This window comes from Pongo pygmaeus, chromosome 6 (genome assembly GCF_028885625.2).
Source record: "Pongo pygmaeus isolate AG05252 chromosome 6, NHGRI_mPonPyg2-v2.0_pri, whole genome shotgun sequence".
Taxonomy (NCBI): Eukaryota; Metazoa; Chordata; class Mammalia; order Primates; family Hominidae; genus Pongo; species Pongo pygmaeus.
In genome coordinates this window covers 147,931,278-147,954,610 of record NC_072379.2, presented here as the reverse complement: position 1 = coordinate 147,954,610, position 23,333 = coordinate 147,931,278, and the positions used below count along the sequence as shown (strand labels likewise).

General features: G+C 43.7%; 1 protein-coding gene across 4 annotated transcripts in view; it reads right to left on the bottom strand.

Moving 5' to 3' along the window:
• Positions 1-6,356: 6,356 nt before the first annotated feature.
• Positions 6,357-23,333, bottom strand: part of CUL1 (cullin 1) — a 102,067-nt gene continuing 85,090 nt past the window's right edge. For all 4 annotated transcript variants that reach the window (XM_063667939.1, XM_054495800.2, XM_054495798.2 and 1 more), the window contains exons 12-22: positions 20,868-20,916; positions 20,347-20,478; positions 18,796-18,913; positions 17,640-17,716; positions 17,025-17,156; positions 14,652-14,744; positions 9,564-9,611; positions 9,403-9,485; positions 8,745-8,850; positions 8,026-8,139; positions 6,357-6,892 (exon numbers count right to left, since the gene is read on the bottom strand). In XM_063667939.1, coding sequence (XP_063524009.1) covers positions 6,812-6,892; positions 8,026-8,139; positions 8,745-8,850; positions 9,403-9,485; positions 9,564-9,611; positions 14,652-14,744; positions 17,025-17,156; positions 17,640-17,716; positions 18,796-18,913; positions 20,347-20,478; positions 20,868-20,916 — 1,033 coding nt within the window. In that variant the 3' untranslated portion in view covers positions 6,357-6,811. The remainder of the gene's footprint in view (positions 6,893-8,025; positions 8,140-8,744; positions 8,851-9,402; positions 9,486-9,563; positions 9,612-14,651; positions 14,745-17,024; positions 17,157-17,639; positions 17,717-18,795; positions 18,914-20,346; positions 20,479-20,867; positions 20,917-23,333) is intronic.

Here is a 23,333-nt window from a genome sequence, read left to right as displayed (position 1 = left end):
TCCTTGTTGAGTCATTTCTCATAACGTGTCAATAACTGCTTTTAGGACTGCTCAACAAAAAACTTTTAAATTTAACTCCTTGGGTTTGTCTTCGTATGAATCTTGATTTAACTAATACTGCCTGTTAATATGTGGTAGACATATATGAAGAACACTGCTGTGCATCCTGAGGGCTTACGCAGTAAAGGGCTTGATCTTATAGACAAGACCAGGGTGGGTACGTTCCAGTCAGCTGTGCAACCTGGAGAAAGTGATTTAACCTCCAAGTCTGTTCCCCATATATAAACTGACAGAGTAGACTTAGGTTATTTTTAAGAACTTACCTAGTTCTAAACTCCATTAGTCTAGATAGAGTTCTTTAGAAACACAATATAAGTTGGGATTCCTTACCTACCTTATCACAAAAGGTGACAGATATAACCAAACTGTAGTTTTATATCTTCTCAAAGAGGTAAAAATCACAAACTCTGAAAGCATCAAGGAAACGACATGTACCTTGCATGCCTTATGATAATGTGGTTGGTCTCAGAATTTGCGTTTAACTTCCCTGCACCCTCTGCAGGTACATTCACCAGCAGCATCATGGGAACCCTGACAACCGCTGCAAACCAGTCCATACTGTCAGTTACTTAGCAGTTGCTTTTCTACAGTTAGATTTTTATTTACAATGTGATAGTATTAATGTGAAACCTAATTAAATGGACTTATCTTGCTGTCCAGTTCCACAGCATTTGCGGGATCAGGTTTCCGACACATCAGTGCACAGGCGCAGCAACTTGAGTCCTAAAGTTAATTTGCCACTTGATTTGGGATTGAGGAGATCCTCCCTCAGTCTCGTCCCATGGTTTCTTAATGACAGTGCTGATCTATTTTACGTCTAAATAACTCTCCACTCTCACCCAGAAAATGGTACCATTCACTTCAGAGCTTGTTGCCCTCGGTGCCCTCATGTTCCACTCGGCACTCAGCAGGACCCTGGGCAAACTGGGCAGCCATCAATCTCCTGAGGCGGTTACTTCATTATTTGGGTTAGGTCATTCTCTAGATGGCTCAGTGGCCTTGCCTAGGCACAGGCGAATGGAGCCCATCTGTTCATCATCGCCTGTTCATGAGACCCCAAAGATTACTTGGGCTCAAAAGTACCTGTTGACATGGCTCATTCCAGCTATAGCCCTCAACCCATCCTCAGGAACAGCTGGGAAGCAGATCCTTGAGGCCTCCAGTGAGCTCAATGTACCAGAGCCCCAAATGTATAGGAAAGACAAAGTGGCATTGATGGAAAGCAGTAGTTTTTGAGCCCTGTCTAGTGTATTCTCAATGCACAGCAAGCTTTTTATACCATAATCTGAAATGCGCGTCCCTAAAAGCCTCCTCAGTGACTTCCATGAGCACAGATTTTCTGAACAGAAATCCTTGACGTAATGACCCATTTGATATAACCTTCTATCAATGACCCATTTGATATAACCTTCTATCAAGCTTGTCTGGCCTGTGGACGGCCGGTTGCATACAGCCCAACACAAATTCGTAAACTTTCTTGGTTTTTCGTGATTTTTTTTTTTTTTTTTTTTTTTTTTTAAGACAGGGTCTTGCTCTGTCACTACTCAGCCTGGAGTACAGTGGTGTGATCTTGGCTTACTGCAACCTCCGCCTCCCAGGTTCAAGCGATTCTCCTGCCTCAGCCTTCCAAGTAGCTGGGATTATAGGCACGGGCTACCACGCCTGTCTAATTTTTGTGTTTTTAGTAGAGATGGGTTTTTGCCATGTTGGCCAGGCTGGTCTTGAACTCCTGACCTCAAGTGATCCACCCGCCTCGGCCTCCCAAAGTGCTAGGATTACAGGTGTGAGCTGCTCCGCCCAGCGTTGTGTTTTTTTTTTTTTTTTTAAGCTCATCAGCTACTTAATACAAGGCTTGACATATACAATAAAGCAGGACCTCACCCACAGACTAACTTCTGTGGGTAAAGTTAGAGGCACCTAGAAGCTGTGCTAGGTTTTCATTATTGTCTGGTTCATCCCATCTCCAGTCTTCACCATATCCATGCCAGGTCCTCACTTCCACTTCTGCCCAAGATGTTCAGCAACTCCACCAAAAGTCAAATCAAATGTAAACCCACACATTTAAGCTTGTAGATAGCTCATCAAGACTGGATCCAAAATGTGAACATTTTGAAAACGGTATTCTGTTTAAATCTTAATGGAACTAGTTGAAATAATTGCCTATCCGCTCAATCCCTTGATATAAACAATTCCAGTGAGGGCTACACATGGATACCTGGCATTAGAAGTGGTCCACACTCACCTGTTACAGCAAGGGCACTGTTGGGGCTGCCCCTGGACAGGGTCAGGAACTGGGCAGATGAACGATGACGGTATAAAAAATGAACCTGGGCAGCCAAGTGACTGTGATTCCTACAAACAAGAAGTTGTCTTCATTAGAAGGGGGATTCAGTTCAAATAGCTGAAGGCCAGCAAGCATGGAAATTCTAAACTTCAAAGGAAAATTAGGTACCAATATTCATCAAGGAGCAGCATCTTAAAATGCTGTCAGTAAAGATACGTACATTACAGGCACCTGTTGGTTCTGTAACCAGTGTTTCTTACCCTTCAGATTCCTGTCATGTGGTGTGCCTAACCAGCATTCCGAGTCTATACCCCATGCTTAACAGAGCCCAACCAGGAGACTTACCCTCCCAGGCGCTGAGATCAAGGTCCTCCCTTCCCTTGTTCCCTTAGGCCACAGCGCTACACACTTAGCCTGTGCATCTGGTCTTAGTGCACGGCCCAGCTCTGATTAAACCACAGTGAATTTTTCTACAACCCAGGGGTCAAATATTGATTTTATAAAATATGAGTTAAAGTTGTCAATAGATTAAACCTTTGTTGCTGTGATACTGTTTCCAACCTCTTTGGCCATGATTCCAAGATAATAAGCCTTGGTCTCAGTGGTAACAACCACACTGTGTAGGCCCCCACTAGGATTTGGCAGCAACTAGCCCCAGATGTCTGGTGTTCCACAGAGAGGCTCCCCTATACTTCAAAAAAGGGTAAAAGCAAGAGTGACAATGTGAGCACTCTGGGGCTGGATTAGTTCAGTGATACTGTGCTTGGTGGTTCTTTGTAAACTCTTTTTGACAGGGAGTCTTGCTCTGTCACCCAGGCTGGAGTGCAGTGGCACGATCTCAGCTCACTGCAACCTCTGCCTCCCAGGTTCAAGCGATCCCCCTGCCTCAGCCTCCCAAGTGGCTGGGACTACAGGTGTGTGCTACTACAACTGGCTAATTTTTGTATTTTTAGTAGAGATGGGGTTTCACCATGTTGGTCTTGAACTCCTGACCTCCAGTGATCCGCCGCCTAGCCTCCCAAAGTGCTGGGATTACAGGCGTGAGCCAATGTACCTGGCCACAATTTTCACAATTACAGCTAGTAACAAAAAGCCAATTGTGCACATACAAGTATTTTGTCCAAGGAGAATAGGGCTTGAGAACTGGGAGGAATGTGACCTTCCTCCTGGCTTCTAACCATGCTGCCCACGTATAAGGACTGAACACCCGGGGTTTCCAGAAGCCTGGGACTCTGCCTCTAAGCGACTTATTAAGTTGTCCTGAAAAAGAAATGCCTCAGGGAATGTCTCCCTTTCCATGTCTTACCAAGAGAAATGCAGTCAACCTATACCCATAAGGGACATTTGGACCTAAACCCAGATCTGGAATTGCCTTTTCTTTCACACCAGTCAACACGGTATTTACCCAGTGCGAAGGGGAGCAGGTAAAGGCCAGGAATCTGAAGGTGTGGGGCGAACTCCCGACTCGCCCATCACTCAGCTCACCTTCGCTTAACGTGAGGAATTTCCATGGGACCAAGGTACTTACCCAAGTGCCTGCTTGATCCTGGAGGAACTGAAGAGACCAGCAAACTCATGACAATATTTCCTATCATTCGCAGGACTGAAATTCACAAGCTCTTAAGGCAGGTCTGTGGTTTTCCTTTGCAGCATGCTTTTCTCACAGGCAGAAAAATGGACTGGTTTGAGGAAAAGCAAGAGGTGAGCTTTACTCCAAGTCCGGCGCGACACGGCAGTTTCCGGGCTGTCCTGCGGAGGGCGGCGTGGAGTTCGGAACACCAGCTGCCTCCTGCCTGGCTTCTATACTGGGACTCTTCACTAGATTGTTAAGTGCTGGGTTTAACCCAGGTTAAAAAGTTAACCTGTGTAACTTTTTTGTGACAGGGTTGCTTTGTTGCCCAGGCTGGAGTGCAGTGGTCTTGGCTCTCTGCAGCCTCAACCTCCTGGCCTCAAGCGATCCTCTTGCCTCAGCCTCGTGAGTGATTAGGACCACAAATGTGCGCCACCAAGCCCGGCTAATTTTTGCAGAGACGGAGGCTCCCTATGTTGCACAAGGCTGAGCTCTCTCCAAGTGCTGGGCTTACAGCCGTGAGCTATCTTGTGCCTGGCCCTCCGGGTTTTGTTTTTGAGACAGAGTCTCGCCCTGTCACCCAGGCTGGAGTGCAATGGCGCAATCTCAGCTCACTGCAACCTCTGCCTCCGGGGTTCAAGTGATTCTCCTGCCTCAGCCTCCCAAGTAGCTAAGATTACAGGTACGCACCACCATGCCCGGTTATTTTTATTTTTAGTAGAGACGGGGTTTCACCATGTTGGCAAGGCTGGTCTTGAACACCTGACATTGTGATCCACCCACCTCAGCCTCCCAGATTGCTGGGATTACAGGCATGAGCCACCGCGCCTGGCCCTTATCTTTTTAAACTAACCCGTCAGGTGTCCGAGTTTCCTGAGAAACCCCAGGAACTTGTAGTTTGTTAGCTATGCCTTCCCTCCACCTGGCTAACTTGCACTTGGGCACAGGTATGGTGTGCTAAGGATGTTCAAGATTTATCATTTGTAAAACCTGTGAGGTACCTGAAGCTTCTATGAGGAAAACAAAGTCACTGGGAGCAAAGCAGCATCCCTGACCGTGGCTGGGGAGTGAGTGACACGGCAAAGGAGACAGAAGGAAGAAGCTACAGAGGCGCAGGCAGGCGACATGTAGGGTTCCTGGGGGGGCTGCTCCCAGGGCTCCCACAATGTGGTTACATCCATGCCAGGAGGAGAGGGTGGGGTGTGCACCCCCATGGCCCAGGACCTCCTCTCCTGGGGACACACTGGGGCAAACATCCCATTCTCAGGGAGGAGTAACTTTTTTTTTTTTTTTGAGACGGAGTTTTGCTCTTGTTGCCCAGGCTGGAGTGCAATGGCGTGATCCTGGCTCACCACCACCTCTACCTCCCGGGTTCAAGCGATTCTCCTGCCTCAGCCTCCCAAGTAGCTGGGATTACAGGCACGCGCCACCATGCCTGGCTAATTTTGTGTTTTTAGTAGAGATGGGGTTTCTCCATGTTGGTCAGGCTGGTCTCGAACTTCCAACCTCAGGTGATCCGTCCACCTCAGCCTCCCAAAGTGGAATAACTCTTCTAACAGTCAAGAACATGGTCCAATTTGCCAGCAGGTGCCTGAAGAGCAAGAGAACCTTGGCTCCCTGACGTAGTGCTGGTGTGAGGGTGAGTCCAGGAAGCTTCACCAGTCAAAGCCGACGTTTTGATCTGTCAGCTCCTCATAACCACCTGCTGTGACCGAACAGAAGTGTGGACGAGCAGGCTGTGCCGTGTCCCGAGCCCACAGCCGGAACAGAAGTGTGGACGAGCAGGCTCTGACGTGTCCCATGCCCACAACCAGAACAGAAGCGTGGACGAGCACGCTCTGATGTGTCCTGTGCCCACGACTGGAACAGAAGTGTGGACGAGCATGCTCTGATGTGTCCTGTGCCCACGGCCGGAACAGAAGTGTGGACGAGCAGGCTCTGCCGTGTCCCATGCCCATGCTCTCCATGCTGACTCAAACTCAGGCAGCAGAGGCTGGTGATGACCAGGGATCCTGGAGCCCGGCCACTCACCTTCAATCCTACCTCCTCATTAGAGGCATCTTCCCTCATCTGGCCTCAGTTTCCCCACCTGCCGAAAGGAGGATACTATTTCACACATAGGTTGTCAGGGTAACTCATTTAGTCCTTCCAAGTGTCAAGGAGGATCAGTGTGTGGTCACTGACTCTCACTGAACACAGTGACACAGTGACACGGTGCATTCAAGTCACCACAGAAGTCACAAAAATAAGCATGATTTTTTTTTTTTTTTTAAAGAGGATTACACAGGGGCTTAAAATTTTAAGATCTTAAAAACTTTTCAATCCAAAGAATACAGCCCTTTTAAACTACAGGAAGATACTAGGAATATAAATTTGCACAATCATTATATCTTTTATTTACATATAGAAATTAGTAAAACTTAAAACAAAACCAAATGCGACTTGTACAGAAATCCTTTAATTTTCTTTATTTTCACACATTAAAAAATGAAACACACTATACAAATGGTTTTCATAGCAGGTTACATGTGGGTCCATTCAGACTTGCTCTCAAAGTGCTGCCAACGTGACAAGTGCTGCCAAGATGACAGCTGCGAATCGGGGAGCCCATGTATTGATTTAGATGCGGTAGCATGCAGCCCTCGGCATGGAGGGTCAGTCCCCGCTGTTCTTAAATTAGGGTAAATGGCGTTGGTGTCCGTATTTACAGACTTGAAATGTATCAATCCTGAGCAGTTCCGATGTAAATCCGAGACCAGCTGATGGGAGTCTTGGTCTCAGTTTTAAAAAGGGAGGTCCAATGGCGGCAGGCTGGCTGCTATGAACTTGAATTGTTTTCATTCCTTCCAACATGAACTATTTGCTGCGGGTCACACAGACAGACCCTTCCAGAAGGGTTAAGCCAAGTAACTGTAGGTGTCCTTTTCACCATCCACTCGCTCCAAATATTCTTTCTCAATTAGAATGTCAATGCATTTCTGGGTGTTATTTTTAAAAAGGAAGAGGTAGTGAAAGAGAAGAAAAACACAAATTATCATCAGAACAGAGAGAGGCTGCCCCCACCACAATCTCCCCTGATTTGGAGCTCAGTGGGGAGCAGTGTCCCCCGCTCCAGATCTGTTAGCATAGAGTTTTACTTCCTGGGCAGCTAAGCCTTCATGCATGGAGCTCCTTCAATTTCCATTTCCCTGACACTTGCTGAGGGTGACTCCGAGTCCCTCCTGCACCCGCCCCAGGAACTGGAGTCAGGTGCTTTGGGAGCCCCGTGGGCCAGTCTCCCTTTCTACCACCGAAGTCTGCTTGCCTCTGGGGCAGGACTCAGTCTCACAAGAAGAGGCCATGAACAGGGAACAGGGGACTGTGGAGAACTCCCTGAACAGCCATGAACGAACTGGCACCTGTGCCAAATGTAACCCAGGAGGGACACTGGGCCTCCTGCCTGTTGGGGGAGTCACCTGTCCATGCCACCCTGAGGTTCTCCACTGGCTGTGACTTACGCAAGTGGTTTAGGAAAAGGAAAGTCCTGCTTAGTTACCATTTGAAACAAACCCAATCAGAAATAAGCAAAATGTCAATTAACAGTAGGCTACATAAAGGAAGGTGTGTTCCCATAACAGAGCACCCATAAGAGCAACAAAAACGACCCAGTGCTTCTCGAGACCGCAATGCGATGAATCTCCCGAAGATCCTGCTGAGGAAATTCTTACCAGGCACAGGAGTGTGTGCTCTAGAATCTGTTTATGTATCACGCAAAAGCAGGCAAAACTTTATGGTGTCAGAAGACATGACAATGATTTTCTACGGGACACAGGTGCTGGCTGGGGTGGGTGGGCTTCCGGGATGCTGGGCATGTTTTCATTCTTACCTGGGTGCCGATCACACAGTGTATTGACTGTGAAAGTAATCAAGCTGGTGCTTCATCACCTGTGTACTTCTTTGTATGTGTGTTTCAACAGAGTTAAAATGAAGCCGACTTTCTTTTATAGAAATCTACTACATACAAAGAAGCCAGCTCCCTCCTTCTTCATGCTACAGCAATCAATCTACTTTTTGCTACATCTTTTATCTTCTAAATTAAGAAAGGAATGTGACTGCCATGTAAGTCCTGTACCTTGATCACAGGGACCCGAGGTTTGAACCTGGAGGACAGCTGAGTGAGGACCTCGCCAAGTAACTGCTGGTGTTTCAGAACCTTCCTCATCTTCATGATTCTCACGATGGCCGCCTGTGCAACCAGATAAGGAAAAAGAGGTGCATTTAGAGCTGTAACAACGTAGTATTGATAGTATTGATAGTTAAGGACAAGCTGCACAGAGGCTGCTGACGCCTATGCACAGGATCACAATTTCCTAACAGGTAACAAACATCCTGCAGGTGAGATGGGAGACGGAACCAATTCTACCTGCCTATGTTTCAACTCTAATGTGGCAAACATTACAATGTTTTGGTCTTTTGAGCAATTTTACCTCAATAATTTAACTCAACCATAAAGCATTAAAAAAAGGAGACAAAATTAAATCTTCAAGGCCACGGAAGCTGCCCATCCTCCCCACTGAAGAACTCTCCTTCCCCCTCATTTCAGCAGAACCTGCCACAATATTTGCTTTCCAACATTTAGAGCAAGAGGACTGCCCTGTTTTGCCTGGTGACATAAAGGACTAATTCAGATAACCAGGCCCTGGCTCTCGGCCTTGCCACCTTCTGCCATCACAGACCCATTCATCTGGCAATCACTCCTTCGTCACCCCCGCCTACCCCCCACGTCCCGTCCTTGCCAGCCATCCCCGCGTGAGGGACAGCACACCCAGCACAGGCATACAGGTAAGTCACCTGAATCAGTAGTTTGCGGTCTTCCTCGATATTTTTGTGTGTGGTTTCTTGTTCCTGCTTCTGTTCGGTTTTCATTGGCACATTGATGTTAACCCTTAATTTCTTACTATCAAGAAAATTGAGGAAACCGATCACTATTATGTTAAAAGTTAGGCAATGAAGGCTGCTTTCTATTTTTCAACCTTTAAGAAGTGCCCTGCTTCCCTAGACAGAGGGGGAGAGTGTTGATTTCTGTGGGCTCTCTGTGAAAATGTCCTCTACCCAGCACTGGGTAGAGTCCGATCATAGCACAGTTTCCTACTCGGACATTAACAGGGACATCCACATTACAGAAAATCCAGGTCCCTAATCTGCTCTCCCAAATTTTGTCAAGTGAAATAAAATCAAGCCACTTGGACATAAAGGTCCAAACTTTCTTGGTGAGCCACTTAAGGAGACTTATTTGCCAAATAAAGAAAAAACCCAGAAGCTCAGAACTGGAGAAACATGAGGCTCGCTGAATGGAATCAAAGGCCTACCTCACACTCCCAGCTAGTGCCTGTTGCTTCATACTGAGTCCCCGGTCTCCCTCGGTTTGTAACAATACTGAGATCCGTGCTAGGACTCCCGGGGGACGTGTCTATGGTCTAGGGCCATCTATTTATTAGATTTTTCTTACTTTTTATAACCAAGATATAATTTTATTAAGGTATCTGGCTTCAATTCCACCTCATCAACATTTGCATTTTCATCTTCCAAGACCTGTAAGAAAACAATTGTTACTCTATAATCTCAGGAAAAGGCTTCTTCTAGCATAAGATAAAAAGGGCACAAACCTACCAATAGCTTCGACTTTAATAAAATCTGTAAAACTTGAGCCAAAATGTCCTGCAATTAAAGAGAAAAAGAGGAAGTTAAGGGGAAAATGCATTTTTCTTTGCAATAACCACCACAGGCAACCTCACAGTCCATTTTCCATTAAAAAAAAAAAAATCACCCAAAAAGAAGAATATGCTGCAAGGAAAAAAGTTGGTACTTCTTAGAAGTTCACTAAATGTACTGCTCCCTTCCACCCTGACTTCTAGAAGTGAAATCAACCCCTTTCTGGCCTTGAGCACGCAGTAAGGAAAATGAACGATTCTGTCACACTTCTATCAGGCTGAGTAGCCCTCATCTGCAATGCCTGGGACTAGCAGTGTTTGCATTTCGGAATACTGCACTGGATTTACGGATTCAGCAGCCCTGATTGGAAAATCCGAAATTTCAACTGGGCCATGAGCACTTTTTTTTTTTTTTTTTTTTTTTTTTCTGAGCATCATGTTGGTGCTCAAAAATGTTTGGATTCTGGAGCATTCTGGAATCTGGATTTTTGGATTAGGGATGTTGAACCTGTATTGGAAACCATGCACAATGAAATCTTCAGGAACTCTTCATTTCTTAAGTGCCTGACAGCTCATCTTGGACACTGATCATCACAAAAGAAATATTAAAGAGCTGCCCAGCAAGACTGAAAATAATGTCCTGCTCATGAGAACGATGGGGCTCAGCGGCAGGTGACCTTGTCAACTTGGCTTTGATGCACTCAAGCACGTTGTGTGGCCTCTCACCTGGAACGGTGGGTGTGGGAAACGCTTCCCAGCCCTCCTTCAGCCTCACAGCTTTATGATCCCATAAATTCAAGGGGACCAGCCTGAGGGCACTCACACAGTCACACGGACTCTTACAACCCACGGACAGTGGAGTCCTGTCGTCATAATGGGTACCCATTCTGGTCTGAGGATACGTGGTTAAAGCTGTCAAAGCGAGAGGCCTCTCTCTAGTCTAGTAACTGACCCAGAACTGCACAGCAGCCATTCGAATACTGCCCGCTGCATCTAGAGCAGGGTGCGGGGGTGCCCACCTCCTCAGCCAGGTCTGATTGGACAACATCTACTGTGGGCAGAAAGGAGAGAGCAGCGGCAGCCTCCTGAGGGAGTTCTAACACTGAGAACCACTCAGGAGACTGGCCTAGAATCCTGATCAGAAGCAGCCAAGCAAAGACTTGACAGTCACACCTGTCAGCCCTGTCCTCGGAGACCCGTCTGCACAGCCCTCCCCACAGTCTAGGGGGCAACCAGGCCTACAACCTACAAAGGTACAAACTCATTTTGTTATTAGAATCTGAAGATATATTTAGAAGTAATTCGAAGAATGACTACAAAATAGTCATTCAAAATGACTTTCCTAACTCAGTCCATAAGGCTAGGATTAGCCAGACACTAAAACCAAACGAACATCTTGAGAAAACAACAGAGCAATATCCCTTATGAATATAAATGCAAAACTCGAGAAAATTCCGGCAAGCTAAACCCAACAACATAGAAAAAGGATTATATACCATGACCAAGTAGGATTCGCCCTAAGAACACCAGGGTAGTTCAACATCAGTGCAATACACCGTATTAACAGACAAAAACGCAGTTATTTCGACAGAGTAGAAAAAGCATTTTGACAAAATACAACACTCCTGCATGATACAAAATTAAATAAACTAAGAATAAAAGGGAACCTCTTTAGTCTGATAAAGGACATCTAGTAAAAACTCACAGCTAACACCATCACTGTTTAACATCGCAGTTAAACAGTAAAAGACTGGAAGCTTTCCCAGTTAAGGGCAGTAACAAGACAAGGATGTGTGTTCTTACCACATCCATTCAACAGTGTACCACAAATTCCAGCCAGAAGAATCAGGCAAAAACAAAGACAAACAAAAAAGAAAGAAAAGGCAAAAAACAAATAAAAAGCAGCCAAACAGGAAAAGGAAGAAGCAAAACTGCCTGTATTTATAGATGATATGACGGTATATCAAAAAACTCTAAAGAATCCCCCCAAAAACTATTTGAGCTAATAAATTAGAGTTAATAAACATTTAGCAATGTTACAGGAAACACAATCAAAATACAAAAATTAGTTGTACCCTTTTTTTTTTTTTTTTGAGACAGAGTCTTGCTCTGTCACCCAGGCTGGAGTGCAGTGGCGCGATCAGGGCTCACTGCAAGCTGCACCTTCCGGGTTCACACCATTCTCCCGCCTCAGCCGCCCGAGTAGCTGGGACTACAGGCACCCACCACCACGCCGGGCTAATTTTGTTTTTGTATTTTTAGTAGAGACGGGGTTTCACCATGTTAGCCAGGATGGTCTCGATCTCCTGACCTCGTGATCCGCCCACCTTGGGCTCCCAAAGTGCTGGGATTACAGGCGTGAGCCACCGCACCCGGCCAATTAGTTGTACTTCTATACATTAGCAACAAGCAATCAGAAAGTGAAACAGGCTGGCATGGTGGCTCATGCCTGTGTAATCCTAGCACTTTGGGAGGCCAAGGTGAAAGTGTTACTTGAGCCCAGGAGTTCAAGACCAATCTGGGCAACACAGTGAAACACCATCTCTACAAAAAATACAAAAATTAGCTGAGCATGGTGGTAAGCACCTGTAGTGTCAGCTACTCAGCAGGCTGAGGAGAGAGGGTCATTTGATACTGCAGTGAGCTATGACTGAACCATTGCACTCCAGCCTGAGCAAGAGTGAGACCCTGTCTCAAAAAAACAGAAAAAAGTGAAATTAAGAAAACAATTCTGCCAGGCACGGTGGCTCACGCCTATAATCCCAGCACTTTGGGAGGCCGAGGCAGGCAGATCACATGAGGTCAGGAGTTCAAGACCAGCCTGGCCAACATGGTGAAACTCTGTCTGTACTAAAAATACAAAAAATTAGCCAGGCATGGTGGCGCACGCCTATAATCCCAGCTACTTGGGAGGTTGAAGTGGGAGAACTGCTGGAACCCGGGAGGCGGAGGTTGCAGTGAGCCAAGATTGCACCACTGCACTCCAGCCTAGGAGACAGAGCAAGACTCCATCTCAATTAAAAAACTAAAAACCAATTCCATTTACAATAGCATCAAAAATAATAAACTGGGAATAAATTGAAAGTAGTAGAAGAGGCATACATTGAAAACCATGAGACACAGTTGAAAGAAAAGACAACCTAAATAGATGAAAAGACATCCCATGTTGATGGAGTGGGAGACTTAAAATACTGCTGAAATGGCAATACTCCCCCCCCAAAGCAATCTATAGATTCAGTGCAATCCTTATCAAAATCTCAACTGCACTTTTTGTAGAAAGGGACAAGCTGATCTTGAAATTCATAAGGTGACATAAGGGATCCAGAATAGCCAATATAATCTTGGGGGAAAATAAAACAAAGTTAGGGGTCTCAATTTCAAGATTTACTGCAAAACAACAGTAATCCAGACAGTGTGACACTGACATAGTAAACATATACAGATCACTGGAAAAGAATTGAGAATCCAGAAATAAACCCATATATACCTATGGCCACTTGACTTTTGACAAGTTTGCCAGCACCAAACGATAGGGAAAGAATAGTCCTTGGCCTCAGACTAGGCAATGATTCCTTAAAAATGACACTAAAATCACAAATAACATAAAGAAAAAACAGATAAAATAGGCTTCATCAAAATTAAAAATGTGTGTATATAAGAAAGTAAGAAGACAACCCACAGAATGGGAGAACATATTTGTAAATTACATATTTGATAAGGATCTAGTATACAGAATATTAAAAGAATTCTTACAACTCAACAACGAACAGACAAATAACCCAATTGAAAAATGAGCAAAGAATTTGATCAAACATTTCTCCAAAGAAGATATACAAATAGCAATAAACACAAAAAAGATTGTAAACATCATTAGTTGTTAGAGAAATGCAAGTCAGAAACTGAGAGATAGTACTTCACATCCACTGGGATGGCTGTAATTTTTTTTAAAAACGAAAATAACAAACGTTGGTGAGGATATGGAGAAACTGAAAGCTTTATACACTGTTGGTGAGAATATGAAATGGCACAGCCATTACGGAACAGTCTGGCAGTTCCTCAAAAAAATTCAGCTATTACATGACTCAGCAATTCTATACCTAGGTATATACCCAAGAAAATTGAAAACATGTATTCACAGCAGCATTGTTCATAATTGGAAACAACTTAAATGTACATCAACTGATGAACAAATAAAATGTGGTCCATCTATACATTGGATTATTTGACCACAAAAAGAAATGAAGTGCCAACACATGCTAGAACATGGGCAAACCTTGCAAGCAGTATACACTGAGGGAAAGAAGACAGGCACAGAAAGTCATGTGTTATATGATTCCATTTATATGAAATGTCTGGAGTAGGCAAATTGATAGCAAATTAATGGTTGTCAGGGGCTGGGAGCTAGTGGGCAGTTACTGCTAATGGGTGCAAGTTTCTTTTTGGGGTGACAAAACATTCTGGAATTGGATAATGGTGGTAGTTCTATAAGCTTGTGAATATACTAAAAACCACTTTGTACACTTTAAAATGACTTTTATGTTATGTCAAATTTTATTATCTGAAATATATCTCAATAAAAAATATGGCTAGCAGGAAAAATAATACTAAAGTGGAAATTTAAGCTTAGTAAGAAAAGCCTAACTGGTTAAACGAATGAGAGAAAAGCATGGATGAGGAGTATGTGTGTGTGTTACACCAAGTTTTATTTTTAAGAGACAGGGTCTCTGTCGCCCAGGCTAGAGTACAGTGGCATGATCATAGCTCACTGCAGCCTCGACCTCCCAGGCTCAAGTGATCCTCCCGCCCCAGCCTCCCAAGAAGCTGGGACTACAGGCATGTGCCACCATGCCTGGCTCAACAATGAGTTTTCACATTAAGCTTTTTGTAGTGTGTATTAAAATCCTGGAATAAGGCCATATTCATATTCATGAGGCAAACATCTATTTCAAATTAAAGATGCCCATATCCTCTTCCTTATCTTTCCTAACAATATCCACGAGAACAAGGAAATGGCAACTTGATAGAACAGAGACTGAGATGAGAATACCATTTTAATTTGAGTGCTGTCGGTCAGCTGCTGCACGGTGTAGGCATCTTCCGTGTTGTACTGAAGCAGGATAGCCATCTGGAATGTCGATGCCTTTGCGGCCCCCCATATAAAAGAAAAAGAAGGAAAATTTAAATGCATGGAAACTCACCTCCCAAAATATATAGCCCAAGTTTGAAGAACTTATTTATGAAACAAATTCTTTAAACAAGTACAAAAAAAGCACAGATCTATTTAAAAGGGAATATAAAACGTGGCAATGCCACTACAATGCAATATTTTCCCATAGTCATTCATTTTCCATGTTTACAAACATTAAAATAATTTGAGGGTTTTTTAAAAAATGTATTGTCTGTGTGGATATATACTATAGATATGTCTCCATGCAGTTATAGAGAAAATCACATATACACACACCTGGTATATATCGACATGTTAAGCATCAATCTCCAAATCTGTTTTTGGCACATGAGCTAAGGAGTATTATCTTTTGGCACATTATTGATGTAAAACAACACAAATATCAAATTATATTTGGTTTTCTAATCCTAAGTACTTTATTATGAAAGTATGAAAAAAGTAAGTAAAGTATGAAATGGCAGGTGTACTAAATTTCTTTTTTTTTTTGAGACAAAGTCTTGCTCTGTCACCCAGGCTGGAATGCAGTGGCACAATCTCGGCTCACTGCAACCTCCGCCTCCCAGGTTCAAGGGATTCTCCGGCCTCGGCCTCCCGAGTAGCTGGGACTATAGGCGTGCGCCACCACACCCAGCTAATTTTTGTATTTTAGTAGAGATGGGGTTTCGCCATGCTGGCCAGGCTGGTCTCAAACTCCTGACCTTGTGATCTGCCTGCCTCAGTCTCCCAAAGTGCTAGGATTACAGGCTGAGCCACTGCACCCGGCCCTAAAGTATCTTCTAAAAGACAGGTAGCACATGTTGGTTCCTGAATGCTGACTGTGTGCAAGCGGATGAACGCCCCCTGAGGACTCCTTCCTCTCTTCTCCCTCTTTTCTTGCATAATCGACAGCAACAAGTGATGACCCATGACTGTCAGTCACTGCTTGCCTCGGCAAGACCTCAGTCAATGGAAAGAGAAACAAACAAAAAACGCCACATGCCTGTTTCAGGGTGGTCCACAGACAACAGTGCTTCCAGGGCCTTGAACAGAGATACAAGGAAACGAGCGTGTTGCTCATGTTTTCTATTGGGCCCGCTCTGGGCTGCCTTAACATGGCAGACACACCCTAGGCAAAGCCTCCGCCCTGTCAAAAACTGGACACTGAAATTCCAGGTACTGTAGTGGAACACATGGATTCTTCTATGTATATTTGGGGATAAATGAAACAAAATTCCAATTGTATAGTAAGAAACATTCAAGTTGATAAAGACCTCTGGAGCCAGCATAATACTATGCATTTTAACAATTTTAAGTCACAGTAGATTTATGAAAAGTTTAAATTAATGAGCAGCTTGAGTCTGCAGAACAACCCATTCTGGAGTTTCTTAATACTTAAACACAGACTTGCAATTCTTCTTAGAAACTCACTGGTGAAACCTTCTCAGAGACTAAAATACGCCATTACTTGTGAAGCCCACTCAGTACAAAAGTGGAAGTAGAAAGAGCTTGGACTTTTTTTTCTTTTTACTTTAAAAAATATCTAGAGATGGGGTCTTGCTATGTTGTCCAGGCTTGTCTCAAACTCCTAGCCTCAAGTGATTCTCTGGCCTCAGCCTCCCAAAGCGTTAGGATTACAAGCATGAGCCACCACACCAGCCAAGCTGGACTTTAAGAGAAAAGACTTTAACTGAAATTTTGGCTCAGCTACATATAAGCTAGGATTCAGAGAAATTCACTTAAATTAACCCAAGCCTCAGTTTTCTCCTCTACAAAATGGAAATATTCTTAGTTACATAGTTATAAATTAGGTTGTACTCAATATTGTTGTAAGCACTGAGTGTTATTAATGTGAAACTGCTTTGTCAAAGGTGGAGAGCTGATATAATTAAATGAATGCAACTCCAGCTTTTTAAGTCACTACTTGAACAGTTGATGTGTGTCAGGCAGGAGCGGTGCCAAACACTTACTAAATACATTATTTAATTTTCACATCAATTCCCAACTATAAGCACTAACACTCCCATTAATGGAGGAGAAAACTGAGGCTCACAATCATTAAATAACTTGCTCCCCAGCCAGAAAGAATTGGAATTTGGCTCATCTGATTCTTACAACTCCATGCTTTAAACTTGCCACTATTTCACCAGCAGCTGAATTCTAGATTCTGCTGCTGAGTCAGCTGATAATGATTTCTATAATTTGCCTTATGTTCATTTAGAATAGAAAAATTTTAAGATAAAAATGTGATCTTACCTGCAAAGTATATCTGTTTTTGAAGCAGTTGGTTACCAATTCTCCTTTAGACAACTGATATAACCACGTCAATTTTCGGCCACTGTGGCGGCTGGCGTAGAAAGCTGTGAATCGCTGATAACTACGTTCCAACTAGATAAAAAGACAGCATTATATGGAATACAGATCTCACCACATCCTACAGGCAGCGTTTCTAAGTAAAGCACACTGTTCCAAGCTTACAGTACAAAGTCAGTGCTTACATAAAAGTAAAATACAAACATCAGGTGTCTGCCTCTCTTGTAAAGCACTTTAAGCACTGGAAGGTACAATCTTAAAAAAGGTTTGTACTTCAAGACCAGCAGGTCCATCGAGGTGTTCATTACAGAACTAATTAGGTTCTGCTTTACAAGATAAGGAAACATGTCTGTAGAGTTGGGACAGACAGCCCACCTTTAGACATCCAGACCTGCCCCACTGCCCGGGGCTCTTCCCTGAGTGTTGCCCCCACGGTTCACCGTGACGCAGCCAGCCAGCAAGAAGGCCATCTGCAGGCCTGTCCCCTTCCACAGTGAAGGCTGCCCTGCCCCACCCTCCACTTAGCACTAATGGGATGGCAGACAAACCCATCCTTACCTCTGACGGCAAGGCAAATGTGCAAGACTGCTGGAAGGGCCAGGACCCGGAGCTCAGCACTTGAATGCTGAAATCCACTGCGGGGCGGAAGAGAGGGGAAAGTGTTCACTTTATAACTAATACATTAATTAGTTTATAAATTGAAAAATTCAGTCATTTCAGATGAATGTGGATTGCTCTTTATTAAAAAGCATATTAAATAAAAATCATGCTTGAATACAAAATTAAGAATTGAACATTTTATTCAATTAAAATTAGCAAAAAGTGCAAGAGCCAGATATTCTTTTCTTCCAAAGAATGACAGTCTTCATTTTGCTTCCACCTCGGAATTCTGCTGTCACACGCCTGCCCCGCTTCCCTTGCTTTCCTTTTCTGTCCTGAATCACTCAGTCCACTCAAGCCATGCCTGTGCTTGCCAGGCCCGGCATCATCACAGCCCCAAACTCATGCAAACTCACAAGCAGGAGAAAAGTGCTAACTTCATTACAGTGTATGTTTCACTTATTGCTGTGAAAAGACACACATGGTCTATAAATTATAACAGTAATTTCATCTTCACAGATAGTTAAAAAGCCCACTGGCAAAACCGTCCAGTTTTACAATGGAATTGTCATTCTGATTTGGGAAAAATAAAATTCTCCATTTTTCATTTACAAAGACAAAGATGATCAAAAGATGATGTAAGCATAAATCTGCCATCCTACTACTATGCAAGGCCTTAAAATACCAGCCCAGCTGCCTCTCCTGGAGAACTGAATCACCTGCACCTGCCTGTACTGATCCCTAATCCCAATCTGAAGCCACAGGTCTTTAGCTTGACTGTTACCTATGCAGGCCAAGTGAACATTAAAATAAATGCTAGAATGGATCCCAGCTAAGGTTTACAAGACAAAACCACGCCTGTGAGTCCCTCCCCAGATCCCAACAGGTGGTGACCTTGCCCCAGTAGAGCTGACACCACTTCAGGGGTTGTCATCTCCTAATGTCACACGGGAGTCGGGGGAGGAGGGCTGGGCATTTGGGAGCAATCTCCCGCTTCTTAGTTCTTGAATTTCTGACAAAGCCCCTCCTATCTTCACCTAATATTTTATCATTTCTTCATTTGCTACAAAGAACTCTGCCTGTAAACACAACATAGAGACACACGGATACTCACAGTCTAGGGGTTCTGAATTTGTCAAGTGCTTTTTGAATTGCTCGTTCAGATCTTTGCTCACGCCAATGTCTTGAAACATGCGCTGAAGTTTAGAGGTGTACTCGAACCCGCAAGCTTGCTGAGAAGAACCCAGATGACTGTCTTATTAATTTGTACAAAAATATAAATGTATACAAGGGAATCTTAGAGAAATCAGAGTATACAATATATACTTAATCATATGGAACTACTAGCAAAGCTAGTAACATTTTGCTATATTTTACAGTACAAATATTCATGGATTAATATTAATACACTGTCAAAAAACCCCACAACTCTATGTTGCACAGTGAAGTCTTCGCACACACAACTCATACACAACTTGTGAGCATCTAAGAGCAAGGTGTCCTGACACTGGTAGAATAAAATGATGAAATAATCTGTCTCTATCTCTTACCAGAAGCTGAACTGTGTGCCCCCAAAATCCCTATGTTGAAGCCCAAACCTTCAAGGTGATGCTATGTGGAGGTATGCGGTCTTGGGCATGAGGCCTCACAATGGGATTGGTGTGCTTGTAAGAGATGCACAAGAGCTCTGCACTCTCTCTGCCACATGAGGCACCGCAAGAAGGTGGCTGCCTACAAAGCAGGAAGAGGGCCGCACCAGGAACCGAATCGGCTGGCACCCTGATCTCGGACTTGCAGCCTCCAGAATTGTGAGAAACTATTTCTGTTGTTTAAGCTACCTGGTCTATGGTATTCTGTGATGGCAGCCCACGCTGACAAGGATACCTACGTAATTTCAGGTCAAAGTAAAATATGCTCCAAGTCAGAAAAGAGCACTCGACAGCATCGACACACAGGCGTGCAAAGGAGGTGGTGGAGGAAGAGCTGTGCGACAGCAAAGTAACCAAGCCCAGAGCAAACAAAACCTCCACTCAGCTCCAGGCCAGCAGAGTGTGAAAGTGTGAATGTGCTGCAAGGCTAAAGGTGTGGGAGGCAGGAGAGGCCCCATAGATGGTGAGCTGAGCCCAGCCAGGCCTGGGCAGGAAGGAAGCCCCACAGCTTCCACCCTGTGGGGAAGGGGTCGGGAAGGCACTGGGGCCCAACGAGAGTAGAGTGATAGTTGTGGGAGGCTTTCAGAAGAGCAGTGGCAGAGCTTCTTGTACAAACCACTGCACAAACTCCTCTGCCTGCCTCCTAACCTGGAGAGACTAAGAGCTTTTTTTTTTGAGACAGAGTCTCGCTCTGTTGCCCAGGCTGGAGTGTAGTGGTGTGATCTCGGCTCACTGCAACCTCCACCTCCTGGGTTCACGCCACTCTCCTGCCTCAGCCTCCCAAGTAGCTGGGACTACAGGCACCTGCCACCACGCCCGGCTAATGTTTTGTATTTTTAGTAGAGACGGGGTTTCTCCGTGTTAGCCAGGATGGTCTCGATCTCCTGGCCTCGTGATCTGCCCACCTCGGCCTCCCAAAGTGCTGGGATTACAGGCGTGAGCCACTGCGCTCGGCCACAGAGCTGTTTTAATAATGACTCAGAAGCTGGGATTTTTCAGGAAAAGATGAAACTCACCTTTAACTTGGAGATCATGCTGGCTTCGGCATCGTCACTTGCACTGTTCTGGTGGACGAGCCTCTTGGCGAGCATCTTCGCATAGAACTTCTGAAATACGTCTTTGTCTTCTATGTACTTGAAGACAACCATCTGGCAAAGCCACCGAGACAACACACTTAACAAGCACACAAACAAGCCGACAGTGCAGAGCCGACTGTCACCGGCCACAAGCCAGGAGCCAAGATGTGCCCTTGGCTTTGGGCAGGTCTGTACGCCAACGTTTATGATGGCAAAATCTCCGCCCCAGAGTCTTGAAAGTTTTGTGAATCCCTTAATTCAGTGAGTTGGACTGACTGACTGTTAATGAGAAAGGCATGAATGCTGAAAGTAATAACTCAATTTACGAAGTAAAACCAGAGATTCAAAATAAAACCAATGATTATTACTTTTCACATTTCAGAAGCCCTCTATAAATAACACTACAAACAGCTTGTGAAATACACAGCTACTGGAAATGGGTATGATCATGAAGCACTTACCACTTGATTGAGCGTGTCTTCTAGTTCTGCCTCCTCTGGGTTCTTGGAACTGAAAATTTTAAAAAGATACCATGTTTTAAAACATCAGTACATTTAAACAAGCACGACTTAGCCAGAATGCAGGTTCAAGCATTCAAAAGACCAGTTCTTATCAGATTAGTGCAGAGGAAGAGGAAGGTTGACTTTCCTTACCTACAGCAAACTGGCAATCTCATACCATAACCTCAACACTGAAGAACAGATTATGAAGTAGTCATTTAGAATATCCAAGGTGAAAACCAACAGGAGATATTTATAAAACGCTTCCAAAAACATTCTGAAGAAGTTTGCCTTTAAGATAATCCACTTAAACTTCAGTAAAGGAAATTCACTTTACCAACTGCTTTCTAGTCTGCTGTAATTTAACTTTGGAGAAATAAAAAGGCACATAGATTCCTTTTCATAGCCCAGTCATTAAAGATGATGAAGGGGTTTAAATTCCTACTAAACTGCTGCCCTCTGTAGTTGTATGTACAAGAGATGATTGTCCTTTAACAACTGATTCATTCTATGAACAAACAATAATTCAAAGGTGAGTTAAAGGTAGATGAATTTTTGTACAGGTCTTTTCTACAAGACTGCTTTAAAAACAAGACCCCCTAATTCATATAAAACGAATCAGCCACCACAGAAACTCTGAAGAGGTGTCTCCAACTTCAGAAAAGTTGGTTCAGAAAACCCAACCCTATTCTTGGCACTCTTGGGTCAGGGTGTTCCTCTTCCCTTGGAGCAGTTTAACTTAGTGCCTCCCTGACTCCACTCGCCCAACACATGCTCGTTAAAGAGATGCTGTGGAAATGTCTCTGCCATTCTGTCTGCATCAATGGCCTTAACTAGTAATCAGTAGACTTGACGAGGGACATTCATGAAAAGACAAGGGATAAAAAGGACACTAAGGCCAGGCGTGGTGGCTCACACCTGTAATCCCAGCACTTTGGGAGGCTGAGGCGGGTGGATCACTCGAGGTCAGGAGTTCGAGATGAGCCTGGCCAACATGGTGAAACCCTGTCTCTACTAAAAAAAAAAAAAAAAAAAAAAAAAAAAAAAATTAGCCAGGTGTGGTGGCATGCCTGTAGTCCCAGCTACTCAGGAGACTAAGGCATGAGAATCACTTAAACTCAGGAGGCAGAGGTTGCAGTGAGCCGAGATTGTGCCACTGCACTCCAGCATGGGCGACAGAGTAAGACTAAGTCTCAAAAAAAAAAAAAAAAAAAAAAGGACACTAAGTGTTCTGTCAAACAAACTGAAGACCCAGTAGAGTATCTCCATAGTCATAATACGCAACTCCCCAAAATGAAACCAAGTCATCAGAGGCCTTCCAATTTAAAGCCCCCTCTCATTTCTGGAGAGGATCTGATCACAATTGTTAAATTACACATTAAACCAGGAATGAATATTCCTGTTTATTGCAACAAACAGGAAAAAAAAAAAATCAAACACTCAGAGTTTCTCACTGGCCTTGGGTAAACTGTGTTAAGAGAAAGCTATTGACCTTCATCAAATGTTTTCCCATCATTTACCAAAAAGGTCACATAGTTTGTACATGGTTCTCTGTTAATGCAGTAAATTACATCAGACTTGGTACTGCTGGGCTATCGTTATGTTCCTAGAAAGCTACACTATGTTTTGAAGAATTATTATTTAGTTCACTGGTAAATCTGGCTTGATAATATTTTACTTAAGATTTCTGCAACTCTATTCTCAAGTGACACTTGTCTGTAGTCTTTTCATTCTGGTATGTGTGGGTATTCTTGGTCTTCTTTCGTATTGGGGTTATGTTAGCCTTCAAGAGCTGTTTAAAATATAATTCATTAATATCAAAACCAGTATAATTTGGGCGTGTAGAAAACTATTGCAACAGAAAGCCAGAAGGAGATTAGCTTCCTTCATTAAAATCTTTAAAAGTTATTGCTGTGATATTTGGAATAGAGCATTTTTAAACTGAAGGAAACTTAAAGTGAAAGAGAAGCTGAGAAAAACCAGAACACACAAACAAAAAGATCAGTGAGAACTTCAAAAAACACAACGCAGAAGAGAAAGCTATATATTATATTGCTTCCAGACCTTAATACACATAAATTGATTAGAAAACATATCAATTGAGAAATAAGATTCAAAAGTAAAGAATATGAAACAGCAACAAAAACTCATCTAACAAAAATAAATTTAAAACTACACAGAATAACAAAGGTAATCTACGGGCATACCACTCTGAACTGAACGTGCCTGATCTTGTCTGATCTCAGAAGTGAACAGGGTGGGGCCTGGTTAGTACTTGGATGGAGAATAACCAAAGTCCCACAATACATTGAGACATTTCTGTTTGAAAAACAGCCAGTGGGAGGGAATACAGATTTTCAACCGGAAAGACGATTATGTTTAAGCATTTTCTCATAAGGTACAAAAATTCCAATTTAATGTATGTAA